At 49.3% G+C, this 26,769-nt stretch overlaps 1 protein-coding gene across 4 annotated transcripts; it reads left to right on the top strand.

Annotated features, from left to right (window-relative positions):
- The first annotated feature begins 600 nt into the window (after positions 1 to 600).
- LOC116835304 (uncharacterized) lies at positions 601 to 26,346 on the top strand. 4 transcript variants are annotated; one of them, XM_075071435.1, is made up of 7 exons: positions 601 to 659; positions 16,134 to 16,261; positions 17,584 to 18,385; positions 18,703 to 19,679; positions 22,148 to 22,274; positions 23,933 to 24,046; positions 24,603 to 26,346. In XM_075071435.1, the coding sequence occupies exons 4-7, from the start codon at positions 18,714 to 18,716 to the stop codon at positions 24,932 to 24,934; spliced, it is 1,539 nt and encodes a 512-aa protein (XP_074927536.1). In that variant the 5' UTR covers positions 601 to 659; positions 16,134 to 16,261; positions 17,584 to 18,385; positions 18,703 to 18,713; the 3' UTR covers positions 24,935 to 26,346. The 4 variants fall into 4 exon arrangements, with proteins under 4 accessions (XP_074927536.1, XP_074927535.1, XP_032653944.1 ...); XM_075071434.1 differs by lacking the exon at positions 17,584 to 18,385; XM_075071436.1 differs by lacking the exons at positions 601 to 659; positions 17,584 to 18,385 and adding an exon at positions 14,027 to 14,360.
- Positions 26,347 to 26,769: the final 423 nt, after the last annotated feature.

Below are 26,769 nucleotides of genomic sequence, written 5' to 3'. Positions count from 1 at the left end.
GAAAGTTGGGGTGTAGAGGAGGGTTGGGTGCATGGGGAGTGGGTGTAGAGGAGGGTTGGGTGCATGGAGGAAGTTGGGGTGTAGAGGAGAGTTGGGTGCATGGAGGAGTTGGGGCGTAGAGGAGAGTTGGTGGCATGGGGGAAGTTGGGCGTATAGGAGAGTTTGGGTGCCATGGAGAAGTTGGGGTGTAGAGGAGGGTTGGGTGCATGGGGGAAGTGGGCTGTAGAGGAGGGTTGGGTGCATGGGGGAAGTGGGGTGTAGAGAGAGTTGGGGGTGGTGCAGGGTACTGGCCTCCTTGGCAGAGGCGCAGGGTCAGAGCTGGGAGGGTGTGAGTGATCTTGGGCTGTTGGTATTTGGGGATTGTGGGGGAGGGGCAATGTGGGGGGAGTTTCTGGGTGCTGTGGGGGAGGCAATGGCAGAAGGAGGGACTTGGGGGTCTGGGTGCGAGGGGAGGAGCAGGTCCGCTACGGAGAGTCCGTCTGCCCCTTTAAGAGCCGCGAGAGGCGGGCTAAGCCCGCGCCCCGACTGACCTGACTGGGCAGCCGGTCTCTCCAATCGGGAGCTGGATCCGAAGACAGGACGCGTGGCAATTGGGGCCGAGGCGGGGAGCCCCCCTGCCCAGCAGCATGGAGCCGGCCGCCGCGCGGGCCCTCGCGCAGGTGAGAGAGCGGCCGGGGCTGCGGTGCGCGGCAGCGTGAGTCACGAGCAGCGATGGAGGTGACGTGCGGTGGGCCAAGGGGCGGGGCGGGGTAGAGAGGGGCAGGTGTGGCTGGGGAGGGGCAGGGGAAGACAGGGGCATTAGGGCCTGCAGAGCTCAGGAGGTAACAGCAGTGGGGATGGGGCAGGCATGGGTGGGTAGGGGCAGGGGTAGGTAGGGGCAATGTGGGGATAGATATAGAGCTGGCAGGGGCTATGGTAGGGCAGGGGGGGAGTGGGGCGGGCGGGGGCGGATAGGATATAAGGGCTGGGCAGGGGCTATGGGGTAGAGTAGGGGGGGATTGGGGCAGGCAGGAGATGAGGTTGGGGCCAGAGGCTGATGGAATTAGGTGCAGGCAGGGGCACATGGAATAGGGGATAGGGTTGGCAGGGACTAAATGGGGTAGGAGTAGGTGGAGAGAGGCGGGGGGGATTGGGGGAGGGCGCCAAGGGCCATGTGGGGATAGGGGCTATGGGTAAGGACTCGGACCAGGTTGGGGATGGGCAAGGCAGCAGGGGGAGCAGAGGCATTAGGGCTGGTAGGGGCTATGGAGTAGCAGCAGATGGGGATGGGGCAGGCATTGGTGGGGTTAGGCAGGGTAGGTAGGGGTATGGGGGATAGGAATATAGGGCTAAAGGGGTAGGAGTAGGTGGGAGATAGGGCAAGCAGGAATGGGTTGGGCAGAGGCGTGGGATTAGGGGCAAGGCAGGGGCACATGGAAATTAGGGGATAGGGCCGGCAGGGCTATAGGTAGGAGTAGGTGGGGATAGGGGCAGGGGGATTGGGGCAGCAGGGGCATAGGGGATTGGGGCTATTGGTAGCGAGTAGGTGGGGATGGGGCAGGGGGATTGGGGTAGGACAGGGCAATGTGGGATAGGGTATAGGGGCTATGGGAATAGGACTCACAGTAGGTGGGGGATGGGGCATGCAGGGAGGAGGAGGCAGAGGCATTAGGGGCAGGCGGGCACAATGGGAATAGGGAGGGGCTGGCAGGGGCTATGGGGTAGGAGTAGTGGGGATAGGGGTGGGGGGAATTCAGGGGCAGGCAAGAGGCATTAGGGTAAATAGGTGGCTGGCAGGAGCTAGTGGGTAGGAAGTAGGTGGGGATAGGGGCAGGGGGGATTAGGGCAGGAGAGGCATTAGGGTATAGGGGCTGCAGGGGCTATGGGGAGGAGTAGGTGGGGATTGGGACAGGCAGGGGCATGTGGGGATAGGGCTATGGAGTAGGACTCGAGTAGGTGGGGATGGAGCAGCCAGGGGGAGGGGGAGGCAAGGGCATTAGGGCTAGGCTGGTAGATGGCCAGGGGTAACAGCAAGGTGGGGATGGGCAGGCAATGGGTGAGGGTTAGGGGCCAGGGTAGGTGGGGGCATGTGGGGATAGGATATAGGGGCTGGCGGGGGTTTATGGGGTAGGGGCAGGGGGGATTGGGCAGGCAGGGGAATGTGGGGTAAATATAAGGGCTGGCAGAGCTATGGGGTAGGAGTAGGTGGGGATGGGGCAGGTAGGAGATGAGGTTGGGACAGAGGCTGGTGGGATTAGGGGCAGGCAGGGGCACATGAGAATAGGGTATAGGGGCTGGCAGGGGCTATGGGGTAGGAGTAGGTGGGGATAGGGGCAGGCAGGAGATGAGGTTGGGGCAGAGGCCAGTGGGATTAGGGGCCAGCAGGGGCACATGGGAATAGGGGATAGGGCTGGCAGGGGCTATGGGGTAGGAGTAGGTGGAGATAGGGGCAGGGGGGATTAGGGGCAGGCACGGGCATTTGGGGATAGGGGCTATGGGATAGGACTCGGAGTAGGTGGGGATGGGGCAGGCAGGAGTAGGAGGAGGCATAGGCAGAGACATTAGCGGATAGGGGCTGGTAGGGGCTATGGGTTAGTACTCGGAGTAGGTGGGAATGGGGCAGGTAGGGGCTGGCAGAGGCTCAGGGGTAACAGCAGGTGGGGATGGGGCAGGCATTGGTGGGGTTAGGGGCAGAGGTAGGTAGGGGCATGTGGGGATAGGATATAGGGGCTGGCAGGGGCTATGAGGTAGGTGTAAGTGGGAATAGGGGCAGGCAGGAGATGAGGTTGGGGCAGAGGCTGGTGGGATTAGGGGCAGGCAGGGGCACATGGGAATAGGGTTTAGGGGCTATGGAGTAGGAGTAGGTGGGGGATAGGGACAGGCAGGAGATGAGGTTAGGGGTAGGGCCATGTGGGGATAAGGGCTAGCAGGGGCTCAAGGGTAGGAGCAGGTATGGATAGGGGCAGGTAGGAGGTGGGGTTAGGGGCAGGTTTTGACATATGGGGATAGGGGTTCACAGGGGCTCAGTGGTAGGAGCAGGTATGGATGGGGCAGGCAGGAGGTGGGGTTCAGGCAGGTGGTGGCATGTGGGGATAGGGGTTGGCATGGGCTCAAGGGTAGGGGCAGGGGCAGAAGGGATAGGGGCTGGACGGGGCCCAGCCCAGGTGTAGGGTTGGTAGGGGAGGAGGCAGGGGCCCAGGGGTAGGTCGGCATGGGGCAAGGCCCAGGGGGATACTGGTAGTCTCGGCAGTGGCTGTGCAGTGACCGAGGGGCGGCGCAGGGCTCCCTGCCAATGACCCAGGGATGGTGCTGCTCCCTGGGCTGAGTCTGTCCCCCTTGGATCACCAGCTCAGCACTGGCCTCTGTGTGTAGCCCTCTCAGTGAGCTCCGAATATCTTGGACAGCAGCATCTGTAGGGGTTGCATATGCCCTGTGCACTTCTGAGATCATAAAGGGTAAAGTGGCTGCAATTGTTCCTCAGTTCCCTCTTCCCACCTGTGGCAGCGAGAAAGAGCTGTGGAGTTCGCCTGCTATCCTGTAACAGTTTTTCTCTGAGCTCTCTTTGGATCAAGACCTATCCTGTATTTTGTCTTATGTTAACTATTTGAATTTTGTTTTACTCTTTCGTTCTGATTATTTAAAAAACAAAACAAACAAAAAAAGCCCTGTCTGCATCTAATGGCAGACTTGCGGCTTTGGGCTACAAGGCCTGTCCATCCTGTGAGGGACTCATCCTGTTAGCTGACAGCCACAGCCCATCTTTTGTGCCTCAGGGAAATACATATCCCTGGCTGATGCTCAGTGTGAGTATGAAAATCCCATGACAGCTGCCTCGAGTTTTACCTGCTGGAGAAATCCATATGGATCATCTCAGTTCCAGAAGAGAGAGGATCTTCCTCTAGATCATACCAGGCTCCCATGAAGTCATCCTCTGCTAGTTCCCATACTAGCTGGCGCACCACCGCTAAAACAAATGTGGACAAGGAGTTGATACCAGAGGAAGACTCAGCACTAGTGACCTCTGCATTTGTGACCCTGGATTCAAATCCAGCACCAAGAAATGAGGGGTGTCAGAACACCGAGGCAGACACGGATCCAGGAACCACTCAGCGTCCTTCCATAAGGAGAGGTGGAGACAAGGATCAGCCCTCCAGGGAGAAGACTGCTAAGCTCTCTACAGTTGCAAAGGCCAGTGATCCTCTCTCAATCATAAGCTTGGCTCTGGAGAAACATGTCCCAGTACTGATCTTAACACCATCCATAGGACTGGTACTGATGTCAGCAACACAGGTGTGAATGGAATCTGCGGACTCGTTATTAGAGGAACCAGTACTGATGATGTCCCAGGTACCACTGCCTCGATTGGCACCAATGCATGTTCCCATCACAGCACTGAAATTGCCGTACAAGTTGGCACCAATCGTTGAGGACATTTCTTCATCACCCCTATCTCCAGGGCACTCATTCTTGCTGATCTCTAGCAGAGAACCCTTTCCTCTGAAAACAAGGAAAGACTCTGTAGAATGGATTAGAGGCTTGTCCCTCCAACCTCTCTGTGGGTGGCAGTGGACTGGCCAACCACAAGCAAGCCAGCCATTTCTATATAACATGCTGCCATGGATGTACTGGGGACCCCCATCCCATGCCTCCGGGAGTTGTTCTTCCCATCCTAGAAAGAGAAGATTAAGGTTCGCCTATGCAAAGTCAGATTGCCGTCATCTGTCTTGGGAAAACAGAAGCAGGGAGTTGAGGTGAGTGCATCTGAATGGGGGCACCCTCTCTTCATGTCCACATGAAGCTGTCATCTCTGCCAACATCAGCTCTGGACAACTTCAGGGCTTTCCAGGGCCTGCTTTCCAGAACTGCACAGACCCTGGATACAGAAACCTCTGTGGTAGAGGAAGAGGCGCATATTCTGTTTGACAACCTGTGCTCAGCTACACTGGCCAGAGTCACTCTTCCGATTAACGATAGTATCCTAGAAGTCACAAAGTCACTGCGACAACACTCGCCCACAGCCAAACAAGCAGAAAGGCACCACAAGGTGCCACAAAAGGGTTTTGAACGGTACGTTATGCACACAATGCAGTGACCGGGCCACAGCTAGACTGTGCCTACTGTGAGGCGAGCAGAGGCAAACCAACACGCTGGAGGTTACCTTAAATTTTAACCTGTCCAACTGAAAAATCCCAGAAAGTTGGCAGGAACACTAATAATATAATATAAATAATGTAAAATAGCATCAGATACTTGCTCAGGAAAATAATAAACTTTAAATTACCATCACAGTAAAAAAAGGGTTGTTTTTTTTACATCACGCTGTGTCACCCCAAGAGGGAATTGACGACTCCTCTCCCTGGCTGCAAAGTCCAGCTTCACCCCAGCTGTCCCATCTTTTCCTCTTTCTGGCTTTTGATGCTCCATTACTTCGATGCTACGATGGCTGCATCTGTTTCCAACAGATGCACCTGCTCCTCAGCTACAGGGCCATACCCCTTCCCAGGCACCCAAACTGTATCCTTCTGTCAGTGTTTCAGTGATCACCTCACTGGCCATACGCTCTGTGCCCCTCGTGGCCAGGCTCCTTGTACACTGCCTTTCGTGGTCCAGCTTCCTCAGCAAATCTCCTGTTTGGCTCAGTGCAGTCTCTCTTTCCCTCCTGCTTCTTGAAGTGCCTTCCCACTGCCTATTCGATGGCAGATTCTGAGCCCCCTATCCAGCTTGAGCTGCCCTCTTGTTGACTGTCTCTCCGTCTAGGACAGCATTCTATGCTGCGGTGTTACATATGCAGGCCCTAACATTACCCCGTTGGTCAAAACTGAAGCAGGTGCTAGTGCCAAGGCCAGGATTATTACATCCAGCACTAGGCTCACTGGTTGTATCTGCTATTCATGAAAAATCAAAACAAACAAAAAGTACCCCCCAAGGTGAGGCTCCAAAACAACTTAGACCTTTTTGGGAGGAAGGAGCGTAGCTCTGCCTCACTCCAACTTCATATTTCAAACTGCCACGCTGTCAGGGGTTCCCTCACACGCACTCTGAACTCTGGGATATAGATGTGGGGACTCACATGAAAGACCCCCTAAGATTATTTTCTACCAGCTTAGGTTAAAACTTCCCCCAGGCACAAATTCCTTTTCTTGTCCTTGGACGGTATTGCTGCTGCCACCAAGTGATTTGCACAAAAATTCAGGGAAGGGTCACATGGAATCCTTATCCCCCCAAAATATCCCTGCAAGCCCCTTCACCCCCTGTCCTGGGGAGGCTTGAAACTAATGTGAACACAGACCAGATCCTTTGATTTTCAGTGTCCTGAAGACAATCAGGTTCTTAAAAGAAGAACTTTATTCTAAAGAAAAAAGTAAAAGAATCACACCTGCAAAATCAGAATGGAAGGTACCTTTACAGGGTCATAAAAAGATTTAAAACACAGAGCGTTCCTCTCTAGACTCAGCTTCACAGTTACAAAAACAGGAATAAAACCACCTCTGTAGCATAGGAAAAAATTACAAGCTAAAACAAAAGATAACCTAATGCATTTCCTTGGCCTACCTACAATTTCTGTGGTTTTTTAGATGGATTATTCTAGGTATATTTTCAGGAGATGTTGTACCTGTTTGGCTTCTCTCTCTGTCCAGAGATGGAACAAAACAAAGAGAACAACAAACAAATTCTTCCCCCCAGATTTGAAAGTATCTTCTTCCCTCATTGGTCCTTCTGATCAGGTGCCAGGTTATCTGAACTGTTTAATTCCTTACAGCAGGGGTTCTAAGACTTTTGTACTGGTGACCTCTTTCACATAGCAAACCTCTGAGTGCGACCCCCCCTTATACATTAAAAACACTTTTTTATATATTTAACAGCATTATAAATGTTGGAGGCAAAGCGGGGTTTGGGGTGGAGGCTGACAGCTCGCGATGCCCCATGTAATAACCTCACAACCCCCTGAGGGGTCCTGACCCCCAGTTTGAGAACCCCTGCCTTACAGGTAAGGCAATTCAGTACAGCTGCCAATGAGGGTTTTTATGCTACTCTTTCCTCTATGACTCAAGCCTTCTTGGCAAAGTACAATTGCCTAAGCTGGGAAAGGGTCACCCCATTTATCTTGAATCTCCCAGGAGTTCAAGGATATTATTATGGTAGGTCAGCTCAGGCCAGATTGTCCCTCCAGGCCACTGTAGACACATCAGACACAGCAGCTAGGTCCATGGCCACTGCTGGGACCATCAGGAGAGCCTTGTGGTTGCAAGCTGCCGGCCTCCCTAAAGAGGTACTGCAGGCAATTGAAGATCTGCTGTTTGATGCCATGAATTATTTAGTGTGTGTGCAGATGTTGCTCTCCACTCCCTCAAGGACTAGAGGGCCACATTGCTCTCACTACAAATTTACACTCCAGTCTCAAACTATAAACCTTATAAATACCTGGGGTAGCCTTGACTGACGGCATCCTACTTAGAATAGACCCTCCAAATATCTACCACAGAAGTGACGAGGATACTTCAGGCGGACACCCTCATGGCCATCTAGCATTGGCCACTTCACACTTGGTACCAGGCAACAGGTTTGCAATGAGAGTTGAGTGCCACATTTACACCACTGGAGAGTTAACCCCTCCTTTGGATGTCACTTTTCCCCATTCCATTGAGTTTGGGCTGCCATAGCAACAGACAGATGGATACCAGATGTAATTGCCTGTGGCCACCCTGTCCAATTCCAACCTCTGCCCCTTTCCCTGTCCTTCAGGGACCCATCTCATAAGAATACTGGGGGGGAAAAACCCAACAGGTTGCTTCCTGGTTTATCTAGAAGCCATAGAGGAAGTACCTCAGGAGTACAGGGGAAGAAGCTGCTATTCCTGGTATTATCTTATCCTGAAGAAGAAAGGGGAGGTCTTTGTCCTACCCTAGACCAGAGAAGATTCAGGATGGTGTAACACTTGCCTTCATCAGCCCATCCTTTGAGGCTCAAGATTGATTCGTGGCTCTATCACGGTGTGGTCTTGGTCCATGACTACAGCATCTAGGGGCTACCATAAAACAAATTATAATAATACTTATGGGATTCGTACTTCATGCTGCCATCCACCCAGCTCACAGGAAGTACCTAGGGAGCCCGGTCATTACATATGAAAGGGGCCAATTTTATGGCTTTGCTGAGGTGGCAGGTAGGTGTTAAAGCTGAAATCTAACCAATTAGATTTGCCAATTTGATAAATATTATAGCCAATATTTTAATGGAATTTAATAATGATAACCCCCTTTCATTGAGTCTAGGGTTTCCTAAGTTACCATGTACAGTACTTTTCAATCAGGGCACTTAGTTATTCTTAACCAATCAACAAATTCATTAATTCATCAAGAACCACATAGATATGCAATCAATAATTTTATAGATTAAGTTCAGATATCAGACGTTCTAGGCAGGTACTGAATAAACCGGACTCTCCTGCAAATGATTTACATGAACAGCGTTGAGGTCAAGCAGTTATAGTATAGAACACTACAAATCGCTAAGATTTCTTATCACATATTTTTATCAGCAATCAGTTCTTTAGTATCTCTAATATGTTTATCACACTTGAAGTAGTTCTCCAAGGAGTATGGATGCACTTGTCTTAGGGCACTCTTATAAGTGAGGTCTTGGCTATTTTGAGTGTTTGGTTTGAAAGGGACTAGTATAAAACATCAAAAGCAATTACTTAAAGTTATTGTTTGTGGCTTTTGGTCCAATTTGCTTGGTCTTACAGAGAAGAAACATGTATAGCATTACTTAATTAAAATCAACATGTGGTTCCTTAGGGTCTTACTTGAAAGCGAACGTATGGCAGCCTGCATATATGTGATGCTGCTTGGCAGTCTTCACTCGAGGCCATTGCAGGCCTGGATGAGATTTGCCTATTCTCCTACTAAGCACAGCATGAGCAAAAGTTGTTCCCCCACATGTCTTGAATTGGTGGTTAGACCCCAGAATTGTTTGAAGAAGGCCATTCTCCTACACATACGCCCTCTGGAGGTAATGCTAGTCATTGATGCCTCAGGAACTGGTTGGGGAGCCTGACTGAATCCCCTGTAGATTTAAGGGACCTGCTCCGGAAAGGACATGGCTCTTAGCTTGCATGGCATTCCAGCCTGTTCTGTGCCATACCACAGTGCTGATACTAACAAACCAGACATCTACAATGTACTTTATCTTCCAGCAGTCAGCAACAGTCTGGCAGATTTCCCAAGCAGATGATTCATTCCCAACCACAAGTGGTCAGTGATGGAGGTCTTCTTAACGGACAAGGCTGTTCTGGCTAGTGGGCCTGCTCCAGATATGTGTTCAGTCTCCCACTTCCAGGTTGTCTGGACATATTGTTGCAGGCTCACGGTCAGACATTCCCTCTAGATCTGAAATAATTGCATCTACCAGCCTGGATGTTGGTTGGTTGAGTGGCATGGACACAGACTGCTCCCTACTGGTGCAAGAGTTGTGCAAAGCAAGGAAATCTTCCCTGAGAATTTATTCCTCAAAATGGCAGTTCAAAAAGTTTTGAAAAATTCTCTTTGGGGAGAAAATGTGTGTTGGAAAAATTCAGAATTTCACTTTGGAATTTTAAAATTTTAATTCTAATTTTGTTTTTTTTCATTTTTATATTTTGATTATTTTGATGTGATTTCATGACCTATCAGCAGTAATGTGTGCTATTGCTACTGACATAGATTAATAGATGGGAAGGCCAGAAGGGACCATTGTTGTCATTTATTTTGATCTCCTGTATAACGTGGCCCAGAGAACTTCCCCAAATAATTCCTAGAGCAGCTCTTTTAGAACAATTTTCCATCTGGATTATAAAATTGCCAGTGACGGAGAATCCAGCGTGATCTTTGGTGAATTGCTCCAGTGGCTAACTACCCTCACTGTTTAAAAATATATATATATCTTATTTCCAGTCTGAATTTTTCTAGCTTCAACTTCCACCTCTTGACTTGTGTTATAGATAGGGCCCTACCAAATTCACAGCCATGAAAAACGCGTCACAGACTGAAATCTGGTCTTTTGTGTGCTTTTACCCTATAGTGCACAGATTTCACAGGGGAGACCGTTTCTCAAACTGGGGGTCCTGTCCCAAAATGAGGTTGTGGGGGGGTTGCAAGGCTGTTTTAGGGGGTGTCAGAAGTAAGGGTGGCAATACCATACCATGTGACCCTTCCTTCTGCGCTGCGGTCTGCAGAGCTGGGTGGCCAGAGATTGGTGGCTACTGACCGAAGGCCCAGCTCTGAAGGCAGTAACACAGAAGGATGGCAATGCCATACCAGGCCATCCTTACTGCTGCGCTGCTGCTGGCAGTGGTTCTGCCTTCAGAGCTGGGCTCCCGACCAGCAGCCGCCGCGCTCTGGCTGCCCAGCTCTGAAGGCAGCGCTGCTGCCAGCAGCAGCGCAGAAGTAAGGGTAGCAGTACTGCAACCCCCCTCCAATAACCTTGTGATGCCCCCACAGCTCCTTTTTGGGTCAGGACCCCTATAATTACAACACTATGAAATTTCAGATTTAAATATCTGAAATCATGCAATTTGTGATTTTTTTTTTTAAAATCCCATGTCTGTGAAATTGACCAAAATGGACGTGAATTTGGTAGGGCCCTAGTTATAGGATCAGGATTAGAAGGTACTGCAAGGGTCATCAAGTCTAACCCCCCTGCCAAGATGTAGGATTTCTTATGTCTAAACCATCCAAGACAGGTGGCTACCCAGCCTCTTTTTGAAAACCTCCAGTGAAGGAGCTTCCACGACTTTCCTAGGCAGTCAGTTCTGTTGTCCTACTGTTCTTACCGTAGACGCCGACATCGTGAGTACTCTGGGGCTGGAGGCCCATCAGGGAAAAATTGGTGGGTGCTCTACACCCACTGGCAGCCAGACTCCCTGCCCTGTCCCCCCCTCCCCCATTCCCAGCTCACCTCTGCCGTCGCCTCTTCCTCTCCTGAGCACACTGTTCCTGCTTCTCCTCCTAGTGCTTGCTGCCACGAAACAGCTGTTTCATGGCGTAACAAGCTGTGGGAGGGAGGGGGGAAGAGCAGGAATGCGGTGTGCTCGGGAAGAGGAGAGGCCAGGGCGAGGATTTGGGGAAGGAGTCCAATAGGGGCAGGGAGGGGGCGGAGTTGGGGCGGGGACTTTGAAGGAAGGGGTTGGAATGGGGGCAGGACATGAGCACCCACCGGCACCAGGAGACATTGATGCCTGTGGTTCTTATAGTTAGGAAGTTTCACAGCTGGGGCCGTGAAATTGACAAGAGTGACAGCCAACAGCCCATATAAGTAACGCAGTGTCTACACGGACACTGCATCGCCCAAACTAGACCGATATAAGCCTTATGCCTCTCGTGGAGGTGAAGTTATGATGTCAGTAGAGGAGGGCACTGACATCAGCAGGAGAAGGCTGTAGTGTGGGCACTGACATAATTAGCTCAATGTAAATGACCTTACGTCAACCTACCTGTAGTGTAGACCAAGCCTAAGTCTAAAACTGCTGTGCTGTAGTTTGAACCCAGTGCTTCGTCCTGCCCTCTAGCAAGAGAGAATAATTTTTCCGCATCTTTTTTATTGCAGCCTTTCAAATACTTGAAGACCGCTATCATGTCCCCTCTTAATCTCCTCTTTTCAAGACTAAACATACCCAGTTCCTTCAGTCTTTGCTGATCTGTTTTGCATTCCATCCCTCTGATCATCTTTGTTTCTCTGCATCCTTTCTGTACATTGGTGACCAAAATTGGATACAGTACTGCAGCTGAGGCCTAACTAGCGCCTAGTAGAGAGATACTATCACCTCCCATGACTTGCAGGCTCTGTCTCTGTTAATGCAATCCAAAATTGCATTGGTTTTTTTTGCAACAGCATTGCATTGCTGACTCACTTTGAGATTGGGATCCACCACAACTCCCAGGTCCTTCTCAGCAGTGCTGCTGCCAAACCAGTTATCCCCTATTCTGTATTTGTGCAATTGGTTTTTCTTCCCTAAGCGTAGCACCTTACAGTTGTCTTTGTTGAATTTCATTTTGTTGTTTATAGCCCAGTTCTCCAATTTATCAAGATCTCTTTGAATTTTAGCTCTATCCTCCAAAGTGTTTGCAACTCTCCTTAGCTTTGTGTCATCTGCAGATTTGATCAGTATGCTCTTTAGTCCTACATCCAGGTCGTTAAGAAAGAAAAGATGTTAAACAACATCAGGCCCAGAACAGATCCCTGTGGAACCCTGCTTGAGACCTCATAGAATATCAGGGTTGGAAGGGACCTCAGGAGGTATCTAGTTCAACCCCCTGCTCAAAGCAGGACCAATCCCCAGACAGATTTTTACCTCAGATCTCTAAATGGATTGAGTTCACAATCCTGGGTTTAGCAGGCTAATGCTGAAACCACTGAGCTATCCCTCCTCACTTTTTCTCTGTTTGTTATTGTTTAACCAATTATGTGTTAACTTAATGATAGTTCTACTGAGCCTGCATTTCTCCAGCTCACTTATCAGAATGTCATGTGGGACTGCGTCAAAGGCCTTATATCCACGGCATTCCCCATGTCCACCAAACCAGTTACGCTGTCGAAGAAAGAAATTAAGCTGGTTTGACATGATTTGTTTTTAGTAAATCCAGGCTGGTTGCTAGTCATCACCCCTTCAGCCTCTGGGTATTTGCAAAAGGAATGTTTTATACGTTACTCTAGTAGATCCCAGCTATCAAGGTCAGGCTGAGTGGTCTGTAGTTCCCCAGTTCCTCCTTTCCGCCCCTTTAAAGATGGGAACCACATTAGCCCTTCTCCTGTTTTCAGGACCTCTCCTGTCATGAGTTTACAAATATTATTGCCAGTGGCTCTGAGATTTCTCCAGCTTTTTCCTTCAACACCCTAGGTGAATAGCCTCAGGCCCTGCTGACTTGAATTCATTCAGATGAGTCAGAAGATCTCTGACGTGTTCTTTACTTATCCCAACCTGCATTCCTTTCCCTTTATTGTCTATGATAACTTCACTGGTCATCCAGTCACATTATGTTTTGTGTGACGACTGAAGGAAAGTAGGCATTGAGCAGCTCTGCCTTCCTGTCCTCTTCCATTACCAGCTCACCTTCTCCAATGAGGAGTGGGCCCACACCATCACTGATCTTTCTTTTTGTCTGAGATAATTTGTAGAACCCCTTCTTGTTGTTGCTAATATTCCTTGCCAGCTGTAACTCGGTCTTTGCCTTGGCTTTCCTGTTTTTTTTCCCTATATGCTCATGCTATTCTCATATATACATCCTTGGTGACATGCCCCTCCATTTCCTGTAAGCATCCCTGTTGGATTTCAAATAGCTAAAAAGCTCCTTGGGCAGCCACACTGGTCTCCTGTGGCTCTTCTTATATTTTCTTTGCACTGGAGAAGCTTGCTGTTGAGCCTTCAGGATTACATCTTTTAGAAACTGCCAGCCCTGCCCTTTGACTCCTTTTTTTCCTAATTGATCTTTCCTATTTGTCTGAGTTGGTTGAAATCTGCCTTTCTGAAGTCCAGTTTCCTTGTTTTGCTGTTTTCATGTCTTCCTTTCCTTGAGGATCTTGAATTCCATCAGATCATGATCACTTCCTCCCAAGTTCCCGACCACCTTCGCATTCACAACTAATTCATCAATGTTGGTCAAAACCAGATCCAAAAGGGATGACTCCCTAGTTGTGTCCTCAACTTTCTAAATCAGAAAGTTGTCCTCTATCTTCCTCTGCCAGACTGAAGAGCCCATTATCAAATACTCGTTCCTTATTAGTTCTCTCATACTTTTGTTCCAGGGACTCGATGGTTTTTATTGCTCAGTATGAGGTCAACATAGATTAGTTATGTTACTGTCATATCATGACATAATATAATTGAAATATTCTTGTTTATTTTAATTTTATTTTTTAAATTGTTACGGGCAACTCCTGCTTATTACTGCTTGAAACGTTGTATCTTTTTTAAATCGAAAGGCCTCCTGTTTGTGTTGTAACAAAATAGTTTTACACTTAGACACAAATGCAACACAGTTGCGATAGATCTTGTACAAAGTAGGCCTTGTAAAGTATCAACGGGAATGTTATAGTCTGCTAAGTATTATTACCCTGTTTATATGAGTGTATTATCATTGTATATGAAGTTATGAATCTTTGCTATGTGTTTGTATCTCAAACATTTTGTATTCCTGGGTAACACCCACAAGACAGATTTACATCAAGACCAGCCAGCTATGGTTGATAAGCCATCAAGAAGAATCAACTCTTTCAATGGGCCCCTCCTGAGGATGTCTCAGAGAGCACATGGACAGTGGAGGCCCAGTGTTTCAACAGGGCACATAAGACGTGTGATCCGTGACTCCATATTGGAGACAGTAACTTTCCACGTACATGTGCTGAAGGTATGAATGGAGACTTTTTCCTACTACACATCTGTGGACTATATGTTCTAACAAAGGGAAGCTTTGAACAATGGACTGAGAACCCCTAGTCTTTTGGGTGATCAGGAGAGACTTACTGCAAGCTAGCAGATTTAACATCACTGCTGTTATCCTGATCTACAAACTCTGAAATCAATTGTAATGTATATGATTCATTTGAACCTTTTAATAACTCTCTTCTTTTATTATAGTAATAAATGTTTAGTTTTTAATTTACTAAAGGATTGGCTGTTGGCGTGGTTTTTGGGTAAGATTTGAAATAGATTTTAACCGGGGATGAGTGTCTGTTTTTTTGGAACTGGAAGAATCTAATACCTGTGATTTCTGGTTTTAATCATAATTTATCACAGAAGTCTGGTTTGTCTGGGTAGTGCACGAGGGCTAGAGGGCCTGAAGGGGTCTGTCTGTCTGGCTCCATAATAACTGGTAGGGTATTTGGAAGCAGACATTTGTTACTGGTTTGGTGAAATCTTATGATAGCATATACACCAGTCTGGGGTCTATGCCCTGTATTCCAGCAGTCTGACCCGAGATAGGCGCTCTAAGCTGTGTCCCATGCGAGGCAGCATGACGTTGGATTTGTGTCAAAGAGTAAAACTATCGAATTACAACACAAAGAGGAGACATTTTAATTATGCACTACTTCTGTATGTGTATGTGAAATAATGTAGAAAGAAATTTCCCAATGAAAAACAAAAGTTATTGAAATTCTGTTACATGGGACATTGCGTTGAAATTGGCATGTTTTAGCATAAATAAAATTGTTGAAGTAACTTTTTCTGGCAAAAAACTGACAAATGTCTAGCCAAGCTCTTATCTTCTGTGCTGTACCAGCGGACAGTCCAGACCAGTGGTCCCCAACCTTTTTCGTCTGGCGGGTGCCAGACGAAGGACCGTGGCCATTTTGGCGGAAAGTGGCATCATCCAGAGGCATCACTGCCGAAATGCTGCCTAATTTTGGTGTCATCCAGAGGCGTCACCGCCAAAATGCCACTGAATTTCCATGGCATTTCAGCAGATGCTCATCCGCTGGCCAGTACGCAGGCACACTTAGATGCCCCCGCGGGTGCCGTGGCATCCGTGGGCACCGTGTTGGGGACCCTGGTCCAGACTAATAAACAGCTCTGTCACTCCAGCCCAGTAATGTTGTGCGTCTTACAGTGCTTGGCTGAAGTAGCCCCCACTTGGGCCGCTCTCAGACAGTCTTCCAGTAAGTAAGTCACGCCCTGGTTCTCAGCAGCCTGCAAGGTGACCCCAACACACCCCCAGTCTTAAATTTCCCCCTAGAAATGTATGTCCTGTACTGCCCTGCCTTCTCCTGGACAATACAAATTATATTAAGTCTGCTATTTCTTTAATAGAAATAATACGCGCATAACTTGCCACCCCAAATGCAGATTCCCAGACACTTCAATTTAAACACACTGGATTAGAAAAAATGATAAAACAAGTTTATTAACTACAAAGAATATAAGTAATGAGGCATAAAAGTCAGAAATGGTTATAAGGAAAATAAAGATAAAATGTTTCCTAATGTCTAATTTAACAAACTATCAGATTCAAGCAGTTTCTCACCATATGCTGTCTGCAGTCTTACTGGCCAAATTCTGCAGGTTAGAACCCCTCCCCCAGACTCCAACGAAGGCTTCCTTTGTTGTTTCAGATGCATTGAATATGATGGGAAGGGAGAGAGAAAGGGAGGTGCCTTGGTGTATTTGACCCTCTTTTTTATAGTTTCAGCCCCTCTCTTGAGAGTCATTTCCAGCTGGGCTCCAGGAGCAGTGTTCTGTCTAAGCTGTGCAGCTGCCCAAGAATCAATCAAGTGCCGCACACTGATTAGTAGAGCCGCGCACATCCAGCACGTGAGTTCAAGTGCACCTCCCCTCGCTGCTCTGCAGCTGCGCTGCTCCTGACCTCTGCCTTGGAGCCCTGGCCAGCTGATCCCTGGGACCCTCCTGCTGGCTGTACAGAACGGGGGGGAAGGGAGGGAGGTGCTGATGTCAGGGTGTTCCTCTCCCTCTGTCTTTGTACCCCATCTCTGCAGAGCGGGGAGGAGGGACAGGACTCAGGAGCAGGAAGGAGCTGCTGTGATCTGAACTAGCCTTCTGGTAAGTGTCTCTGTGCTTAAAGACACAGTACACAATCTCTCATAGACTTCCCCAGCAGCCAGCACGCCCCCCACCCCCACGGTCTCTCACTCTCTCTCTCTCTCTCTCTCTCACACACACACACAGTCTGTGTCTCACACACACTGTCTCTCTCTCACGCACAAACACAGTCTCTGTCTCTCTCACTCACACACAAACTCTGCCTTACACATACACACACTCTCTGTCTCTGAATTAAGAACAAAAACATAAGAATGGCCCTACTGGGTCAGACCAAAGGTCCATACAGGCCATTATCCTCTTGACCGACAGTGGCCGATGCTAGGTGCCTCACTCTCACTCTCTCTCTCTCTCTTTCACACTCACCTCCTAACACATACTTGTGTTGTTACTTCTTGGGTACTTCCTTCAGTGCATATATATTCTGTGTAATTTTATTCTTTCAAGGTGCTGTTGGTTTAGTTTTTTGATTGGTCTGTGCATTTCATAATTTTATTTCTCTCTTATGCTTAAATTTAATTCTTTGAGTAGTGAGTTCTAAAATGCCTCCCCTATCCTACCTGGAGTAATTATCCCTATCGTAACTTTTTCAAAAATATATATTATATCAAGGTTTTCTGTTTCTGCTGGTGGCACATAAACCAGGAGGGAAATAATCTATGTGGAAGGATGTTCCTTGCTGCATTTTTTCTCCTATTTGAGCTTTCTTTGTTTCCCTTCCTGCTTGATGACTCTGTTTACTGCTTAAATGCAAATTAAGCAGAACACCTGTTCCTTTGTTTGAGACAAACCTGTTTGCCAACCTCAGTTTGAGCAGGGCTGTGGGTTTGGAACGTGTGTTGTTCACACCACACAGTGGAATCTTACAACTTCACATACAGTGTTACCACACGCTTTTTATCAAGATGATACTGACCAGCAAATTACAAGTTTTCAAATGATACCTTACAACCATACTTTGTACGAAGTTTATTACAGTAGGATGAATGAATACAGGGGTACATTCTGTCACACCTTTACACTGGCTAGAAGCATCAGTGAACTTCACTCTCTCATGGCTTACCCTCCTCACGCAGCCTGTCACAAGGATCAGGTGAAGCTGAGACCTCATCTGAAGTTTACCCCCAATGTAGTCTCAACATTTCATCTGAACTAGTCTGTCGGCTCATGTGTGGTCCTTTCCCAAACCCACTCTCTGGACACTTCAGGGACACTACACTGACAGAACAAAACCATCTATCTCCTTATCTCTTCATAGCCATCTCCAGTGCTTTGAGAGGGCAGACTCTTTTGCCCCAGAGGATATCCATACCTCGATGTATTGCCGGATGGCTGGTGGGCCTCTCCCTCCAGTCATTGAGGCTCACTCCACCGCAGGACAAGCCACATCATCTGCTTGTATCTGAAATCTGCAAAGCAGTGACACGGGGTAACCACCTGAGCTTCGTTAAGCACTCTGCGCTTGACCTAGCTGCGGGTCAGATGCCAAGGACCAGAGAACAGTTCAGCTAGATCAGCTCCCTTCCAGATGGAACACTGCTTGCCAGCCACCTCCAGCAGGATTCACACTGATGTGTTTTTGAAGCAGTGAGAATGGTCACTTACCCGACGGTAACTGGTTCTCTGGGATGTTATCAGTGTGGATCCACCCTCCATCCCTGCTTGTCTGGAGCCCTCTGCCTGCAGGATTCTGAATTAGGGAACTAAGGGGCAGTTACCACCTTTCCACGCTTTATGGAGCTCTCAGATTGGAGTGCAAGGAAGTGCATGGTGCATGCATGGCCATGACGGCCACGGCTGTTCAGGTCTCATCTCCTGCACACCTACACTCGAACCCACCTTGACAACAGCATTTCAAAGTTCTGCAATTATGGTAAGGTAAGGAATGGTCCTTTGCATGGAGGGGGCCATTAGTGCCACGATTTGAGATTTTTTTTTTTAAAAACTGCAAATGAGGAGGCAAAGCGTAGGAGCCCTGACAGCTGCTCCCCAGGCCCCTTCCTAGTGTTAAGGTGCTTTCTGTCTTTGTACTATCCCCTCCCTGTACTCTCTTCCATCCAAGGAAGGATTGGGAGATTCACCGCTTCGGTTTAAGCTCTTATGATCAGTGATTTATTGGTTACAAACCTTTCCCAAATGTGTCTGTCTCCACAGCCCAGGGAATGACTTGTGTCTGGATTCTGTTTTTCTTGCAGATGAGAATGGGATGGGAGCTGACAATGAGGAGGCCGGGCTAGCTCAGAACACTCCTACGACAGTGGAATCGCTCATGGCATTAACAGAAAGGTTCAGAGAGCGTGATTCCCAGGGTCCTGGCAAAGAAGATTCCTCTGGGAGTCCGAGCGGGACACGGTGGCAGCAGGGAGACACAGTAGGGAAGAGACAGAGTAAATCTGACTGGGGCCACCCAAAGAGCCAACCAAAAGAGAAGCTCCATCAGTGTCCTCAATGTGGGAAAAGTTTTGGGCACAGCTCACACCTTATTACACACTGGAGAGTTCATACAGGAGAGACACCCCATCAATGTGCCGAGTGTGGGAAGAGGTTCAAGCACAGGTCCTCGCTCAATACGCACCAGAGAGTGCACACGGGAGAGAAGCCCCACCAGTGTCTTGAGTGTGGGAAGAGCTTCCGGCACAGCTCCCACCTGATCACGCACCGGAGAGTCCACACAGGAGAGAAGCCCCATCAATGTGCTGAGTGCGGGCGGAGATTCCGGCACAGCTCTTCCCTGAACACGCACCGGAGAGTGCACATGGGAGAGAAACCCCATCAATGCGCTGAGTGTGGGAGGAGATTCCGGCAGAGCTCGCACCTGATCACCCACCAGCGGGTCCACACTGGAGAGAGACCCTACCAGTGCGCCGAATGCGGGAAAAGCTTTGCTGGCCACTCCGCGTTCGCCACCCACCAGTGGATCCACACCGGAGAGAAGTCCCACTCGTGCGCCGAGTGCGGGAAGCGGTTCCGGCACAGCTCCTCCCTCCATGCCCATCACCGAGTGCACACTGGAGAGAAACCCCATCAATGCGCTGAGTGCGGGAGGCGATTCCGGCAGAACTCGCACCTGATAGCGCACCGCAGGGTCCACAAGGGGGAAAGTCCCTTCCGCTGCCCGGGGTGTGGGAAAGGATTTAGCCACGGCACAGACCTCATTCGACACTGCAAGAAGGTGAGTCCTCCGGCTGCCAGGGCAGGGGCGGGATACAGGGACACTGTGACATTATCCAGGATACAATCTGGACTGATGAACATCTATGTCACTTCAGCTCTCCAACCTGGGGTGCCTTTTATACTGTTTGAGAGCTAGCACTCCTGATCTGCTCTCACACAGCCTGCAGCATGTACGTTACCCCCACTTATAGTGTCTGAGTGCTGCATCTGGCCACTTTTGATTTACACTGCAGAGCACTACCAGCAAACTCCCAGTCCTGGACTGTCCCAAGAAATGTATGTCTTGGACTGCCTAGCCCTCTCCTGGACAATACAAGCTCACACAAAGCTCATCATTTTGTTAATAGAAAATGATATGCGCAAGTCCTGTTATCCCACATGGAGTTTCCCAAACACCTCAGTTTGAACACACTGTTTTAGATAAAACAATAAACAAGTTTATTAACTGCACAAAGATTTTAAGTGAATATAAGTAATGAGGCATAAAAGTCAGAATTGGTTATAAGAAAATAAAAGAAAAGCACAACTACACCTCTACCCCGATATAACGTGACCCGATATAACGCAAGTTCGCATATAACATGGTAAAGCTCTGACACGCTGCTCTGAGCAGCGTGTAAAGGGTGCCGGACCAGGCTGGGGCCGAGGGGTTTGATAAGGGGCAGAGGGTCTCGGGGGCGGTCAGGGGCTTCCCCCCACCCAGGATCTGGGGGGAAGGAGCTGAGGGAGGGCACTTTTGGGGACCCCGCAGTCTCAGAGTGGCCCAGGGGATTAGTGGGGGGCCAGGAGTAGCCCACTTTGCTTCCCTCGCCCCGACCCCAGACATGTCACTTGGGGGAGGGGGCTTAGGGGAAGGGATCCCCCACACACTCACCAGCAGTGGCGGAAGCAGAGGAGCCGGGCCCCAGTCTGCTCCACTCCGCCAGCTCCCAACCGCAGCACTCCACTTCCCGCTGCAGGTGAGTACAGAGGGGGCGTCCTTTCCCCAACCTACCCGCACTCACCGACGGCAGGAAGCGGAGCACCACATCTGGGAGCTGGCAGAGTGGAGCGGGCTGGGGCTGCCTTGCTCTGCTTCCCACTACCGGTGAGTGCGGGGGGCGTCCTTTCCCCAACCTCCCTGCACTCACCGGCGGCGGGAAGCGGAGCAGCCCAGCCCCAGCCAGCTCCACTCTGCCAGCTCCGTCTCTCTCACCAGGTTACAGCAGTCGTACTTGCTGAATTTCTTCCCGTCAAGATCCCTCGTCCAATCGAAAGCTGTTTCCTTTGTTCTCCAGATGTTGTGGGTGCCGTGGGTAGAGAGAAAGGGAGGAATAATTTGGGGCATCTGCTCTCCCTTATCGTTCTTTCTCTTCTTTGAGAATCATCTCCAGCTAATGTTCAGAACAGAAAGTCTGTGTGGAGGGGAACCCCCAGCTGTTTCTTTATCAAGATGTAGATTTCCCCACACACACACACACACCCTCTTTCCTACCAAAGAATGGCGACTTTTCCAGGTGATGCTCTATTTGATTTTTTTGACACCTGGCTGAAGTGTCGGGTAACCTTTTCTCTCTGGGGAACTGGTTTGTGACTGCTCCCCCGACTTTGAATATGTCTTAGTAACATCATATAGTAGAATCTTATAACTTTATAACACACATATTTTACCAGGACAATAATTGTCAGTAAATTATGAGTTTTCAAATGATACCTCACAAGGCATACTTTGTACAGAATTTGTCATAGTCCTGTAAAAGGGGTGAACATAGTAGTATAGACTGTCACACACTCTCCTCCCCAAAGTGGTACAATCTGTTCCTGGGCCTTAGGGTTTGTCTACACATAAATGTTAATCCAGAATGAAGTAAGGTATGAATTTAAATGGATTAACTATCTCAGATTAATTTGACATATGGATGCTCTTATTCTGGAATAAATGTGCTTTATTCTGAATTTGCTTAATCCCAAAGTGAATTAAACTAATTTGGAATAAGGCATGTTTATTCTGGAATAAGAGTCGGAATAATCTGAGCCCTTAGAAAGGCAGCTTTCTCTGTTGCGGTAGAACTGTTTCTCTGCCTGTCTTGTCCACTTACAATAATAAATATTTAAACCCAAACCAGGATTTGGACAGGGCCAGAATCCTCCTGTCTCAGGGCATGAACTACCCTCTAACTACTGGGGAAGAGGAGAAATTTCCCTGAGGGCAGGACTCCCGTAACTGTCTCCTGTAGGGTTTGGGGCACCTTCTTCTAAGCTGCTGTCAGAGACTGGATACCAGGCACTGGGCTAGAGGGAGCCCCAGGTGTCTTGAATCCAAGGCCAGAGCCACAAAGGCATCACTGCCTCTTGCCTTTTCCCTCTCAACAGAAAGCAAAGCTGCACAGAACACGCGGTGCGAGCCCCTGCTGCTCCATGCGCGGATGAGCAGCGGGGCAGGCCCGGGAGAGGCAGGCACCGAGAAGGGGGCGTTTGTTCTTCCAGATGCCAGTGACGTTTGCAGATGTGGCTGTGCACTTCACAGAGGCAGAGTGGGCCCTTCTGGGCGACAGCCAGCGGCAGCTCTACCGGGACACGATGCTGGAGAACTATGGGAACGTGGCCTCTCTCGGTAAGGGATTTGCTTCTCTAGGCCTTGGCTCAGGTTTTCTCATCATCCCTTAGACTTCCTAGGGCTCAGCTTCTGTAGTCCCCAGAATCTGTGTGAGAGGCTGTTACCCCCCACTCCCAGATCCACGCCAGCAGGAGATGGGACAGGACAGCTTTCCTAGATTCACAGCCTTTAAGGGCAGATGGGTTCATCAGATCGTCCAGTCTGACTTCCTGTGTGTCACAGGCCCTGACGTCACCCCAGTACCCCTATTTTGAACCCTGTGACTTCAGTTAAACTAAAGCCCTTGAGCCACTCCACTATTGTGAACCAAAGGCAGAGGACAGGAGAGATCCAGGCGTCACCAGCACCTGAGGCCCCTGCAATGGCAGGGAATTGGTTAGGGTGATCTGAGCAGGCGACCCTCGTCCCATGCTGCAGTGGAAGGTGACCCCCTCCCCCCCACAGTCCTTGCCTATCTGACCAAGGGGAAGATTCCTTCCCAACCCCAAATCCAGCATCAGTATGACCCCGAGTGTGTGAGTGAGGGAGGAGCCGGGCGTCTAGAGAGAGGATTCTCTGCATCACCTCAAACCACCAGCCCACCCCAACCAAGATCCTGTCTCTCGCTGTGGCCAGAACTCTGATGCTTCAGAGGAAGATGGAAAAATTCCCTAGATTACGATTGAGCATCAGTGGGGGGAAAATCCTTCCTGACCCCTTCAGGTGCCTGGCTGAAGCCATGCAGCTTGAGGGTGGATTACAGTCATTAGGATCTCCAGTACGTGTTCGCCGAGCACAGCATTGTGCTTGGAAGAGGAGGTTTCTGGGTGTCTTGCCTACTACCCATATTCAGAAAGTCCCACTCCCTGCCTGGGCTCGACTGCGGGGAGGGAGGGAGGACTCTGGTTTGTTCACCTCTCTCCCTGGCAATTGGGGTGACAAAGGGCCGCCCTCTGTCCTGCTCCCTGCCTGGCTGCCAGGGAGAGTGGGTCGGACTTGCCTGGGGGAAGGGGGAGGCACAGGGAGAGAAGGGACCACCCTCCATCCAGGCCATGCTGCAGAGACAGGGGCCAAGTGAGCCGGAGACCTGCTCCCTCCCTCCGGCTGCCGAGCCCAGGCTGCCTCCCAGCCAGGCTCCCTCAGGCAGACGTGGCTCTGTCCTGCTCCCTGCCTGGCTGCCAGGGAGAGTGGGTCGGACTTGCCTGGGGGAAGGGGGAGGCACAGGGAGAGAAGAACAGAACCCCCGGGGCCCCTCCCTGCAGGTAGCGTGGGGCGGGGAGAACACGGCGGCCCCGGACTGTGCGGGGGGAGGGTCACTTGGCAGGGGAGACGTAGGGTGGTCACATGTCCTCCCTTTTAACTTGTGGCCCCCCCATCGTAACTTGACCCCAGAGGGGGAAGGACAGTAGTGCCAATCCAGGGATTGGATTTCCCTCTGAGTTGGAGATAGAGGGTCCAGTGGTATTTAGCAGAGGCATTGGTGTCTTAACAGGGGCACATCAACTCCCCTCTCAGACACTTCACCTCCCCAGAAGGCTTCTGTGGTATTTCTCCAGCTGTGCCTATCCCACGTCCTTGTGGGCACGGGAAGGGTGGCTGGGGTCAAAATAATGGAACAATGATGGCTAAGACATTTGGCAGGCTGGGACCTTACCTGCGGACTTTCCCATGAGCAGGGATTCCTATTCACAAGCCCGACATCATCTCCTGCCTGGAGCGAGGAGAGGAGCCCTTTGTCCCAGCTGCCCAGGACCTCGAGGAACCAGAGATCCTGAGAGGCATCTACACAGGTGAGGGATGAGATAAAACCCCTCCAAACATGTGGATGAATGAAGTGAAATGTTGGGACCCTGGGAAAGCGGTGTGAGGACCCCCAGCTCTGCCACCTCTTGTGAGCTCCGCGGAGGCAGGTCTTGGCCGGAGATGTGCAGTGTTTGCCTTGGCTCTGAGCAGCCCCTTTCTGCCTGGGGGGATTCACCGCCTGAGTACCAGAGAATTCTGGAACCATAAATCAAAATATAAATGTAGAGTCCTGAGGCCAGAAGGGACCATTACACCCATCCAGTCTGGTCTCCTCAATCACCCGGGCCAGAGAACCTCCCCTGAAGAATCCTGATCCGGCCCTGGGGCTAGTGACTGAGCCAGAAAGGATCTTAATGTTCGAAAGAGAGAGTCACTCTGGCGCCTTCCTTTCACTGTTCCCTTAGCTGTCCTTGCCCATTTCCTCCCCTCAGCAGATGCATGTTGTGCGTTGGGCTCTGGGTTTCATGTCCTGGGAGCAGTGGTTATCAGTGACACACCTGCGGGCAGTTCCTATTCCTGAGGTTCCCTGTCTCCCACCCCCAGGGAACGGCTCGTGCCCAGACGGCCTCTTTATCCCAAATGATGATGGGATTGTGTCTCCAACTCGAGAGTCCTCATCTGGGAATCCCGACTGGAGAGCGAGCAAAGCAGTGGGCACCCTCTGGAGCTGCACGGAGAGAAACCCCCTCCGTGCACTGACTGTGCAGGGCGTCACAGCTGGTGTTGCATCAGAGACTCCCCGCCGGATAGAAACCAGCAGGGACATGTGTCCAGGGGCCACCAGACATGTTCTGCATCACACACCATTCGAGGCATGTGAGGTCAGCCGTGAGTTGTGGGCTCGGGGAAAGGGAGCACATTCATGGGGTGATTAATTGCTTGGGAATCCTATAACGGGGACATTGGAGTGGAAACCAGAGGAGAAAGATTCCTGGCTGACCTTGGGCAAGTCACTGCCCTGCTTTCTGCCTCAGTTTCCCTATCAGTAAAATGGGGATAATCTTACTGACCTTTGTCAAACACTTTGCGGTCTAGTGATGAAAAGCACTAGACAAGAGCTAGGTCTTATTATTATTTTATTTGATTTTATTATTAAGGAAAAGCATCTTGGGCTTATTGATCATTGCTTAGGTGCCAGTGATCATTACTTGATTACATTTGTCAGGTGCAAACAGAATTATGTCCAAACCAATATAATTATATCTACACTTGTACTTTAAATTGGCCTGTTTCACAAAGCTGAAAACAGTGACGAGTCAATGAGCTGGGAGAAAGCATTTAATCAGAAAATTGTGAATGCTATTTTGGAGTTGTATAAGAACATTCTACTAGATGCCCCAAAAGCCCAAATTCCCCAAGCAAGAAAGAAGGCTATACTGGTGGGGGGAAAGAACAACAACCTGGCTTAGAGGAAAAGCGAAAGAAGATATAAAAAAATACAATACGTAACATATGAGGGGAAATATAAATGAGATGCTAGGAACTGTAGAAAATTGCTAAGGGAAGCAAAAGGACACAAGGAGATTATCTATGGCCAGCCGAGTTAAGGACAATAAAAACATACTTTAAGAATATTCAGAACAAAAGGAAACATAAAAATAGTATTTGACCATTACTAGGTGGAAATAGTAGAGCTGACAATAATAACATAGAAAAGGAAAACGTGTTCAATAAATATTTCTGTTTTCCATTTGGGAAAATGCTAGATAATGTATTCATGTTACATGATGGTGAGAAATACTTTCTATTCCAACAGCAACTAAGGAGCAGCATGTTAACAGCAGCTACTTTTAAAGCAGCAGATTCAGATAACTTGCATCTAGGAGTTTTAAAAGAGCTGGCCGAGGAGCTTGCTAGCCCATTAATGCTGATTTTCGAAAAGTCTTAATACACTGGGGAAGTCCCAAAGGACTGGAAGGATGCTAATGTTGTGCCAATATTTTAAAATGGTAGAGAGTTCACCCTGGGTAATTGTAGGTCTGTGAGACTGGCATTGATCCCAGGCAAAATAATAGAATGGTAGATGTCCAACTCAATCAATAAAGAATGAAAGGAGGGTAATAGAATTAATGGCAAAGCATGGGTTTATAGAAAATAGATCGGCTCAAACTAACTTGAGATCTTTTTTTTTTTGATGTGATTACGTTTGGTTGATAAAGGTAATAGCATTGATGTGGTATACTTAGAATTTTGTGAGGCATTTGACTTGTGAATGCAGCATTTTGATGAAGAAACTAGAACACTACGAAATGAACATGGTGGCACCCATTAAATGGATTAAAAACTGGCTTGCTGACAGGTCTCAAAAGATAACTGTAAACAGGGAATCCTCGTGGATGGGTGTGTTTCCAGTGGGGTCCCGCAGGGATCGGAGCTTGGCCCTACGCTGTGTAATATTTTTATCGATGACTTGGAAGAAGGCAAAAAATCATCACCGATAAAGTTTGCAGACGATACAGACACTGGAGGAAGGGTAAATAATGAAGGGGCCAGGTCACTGATACAGAGCGGTCTGGATCACTTGGTAAAGGGGGCAATGTGTGTTTTAATAGGGCCAAACGTAAATGTAATTGAGGAACAGAGAATGCAGGCCACACTTACTGGATTGGAAGGGCTCTACCCTGGGAAGCAGCGACTCTGAAAAAGACTTGGAGATCATCTTGGTGAATCATCTTGGACAATCAGCTGAACATAACCTGCCAAGGGGGAA

This window comes from Chelonoidis abingdonii, chromosome 11 (genome assembly GCF_003597395.2).
Source record: "Chelonoidis abingdonii isolate Lonesome George chromosome 11, CheloAbing_2.0, whole genome shotgun sequence".
Taxonomy (NCBI): Eukaryota; Metazoa; Chordata; order Testudines; family Testudinidae; genus Chelonoidis; species Chelonoidis abingdonii.
The sequence above is the reverse complement of the archived record's forward strand: the minus strand, read 5'-3'. Positions and strand labels throughout refer to the sequence as shown.

Excerpts from the sequence above, each read along its gene's own strand:
- LOC116835304 (XM_075071434.1), top strand. The coding sequence starts at position 18,714 with ATGGGAGCTGACAATGAGGAGGCCGGGCTAGCTCAGAACACTCCTACG. Across the intron at positions 19,680-22,147 it reads TCATTCGACACTGCAAGAAG|ATGCCAGTGACGTTTGCAGA; the intron begins GTGAGTCCTCCG and ends TTGTTCTTCCAG. Across the intron at positions 24,047-24,602 it reads CCTGAGAGGCATCTACACAG|GGAACGGCTCGTGCCCAGAC; the intron begins GTGAGGGATGAG and ends TCCCACCCCCAG.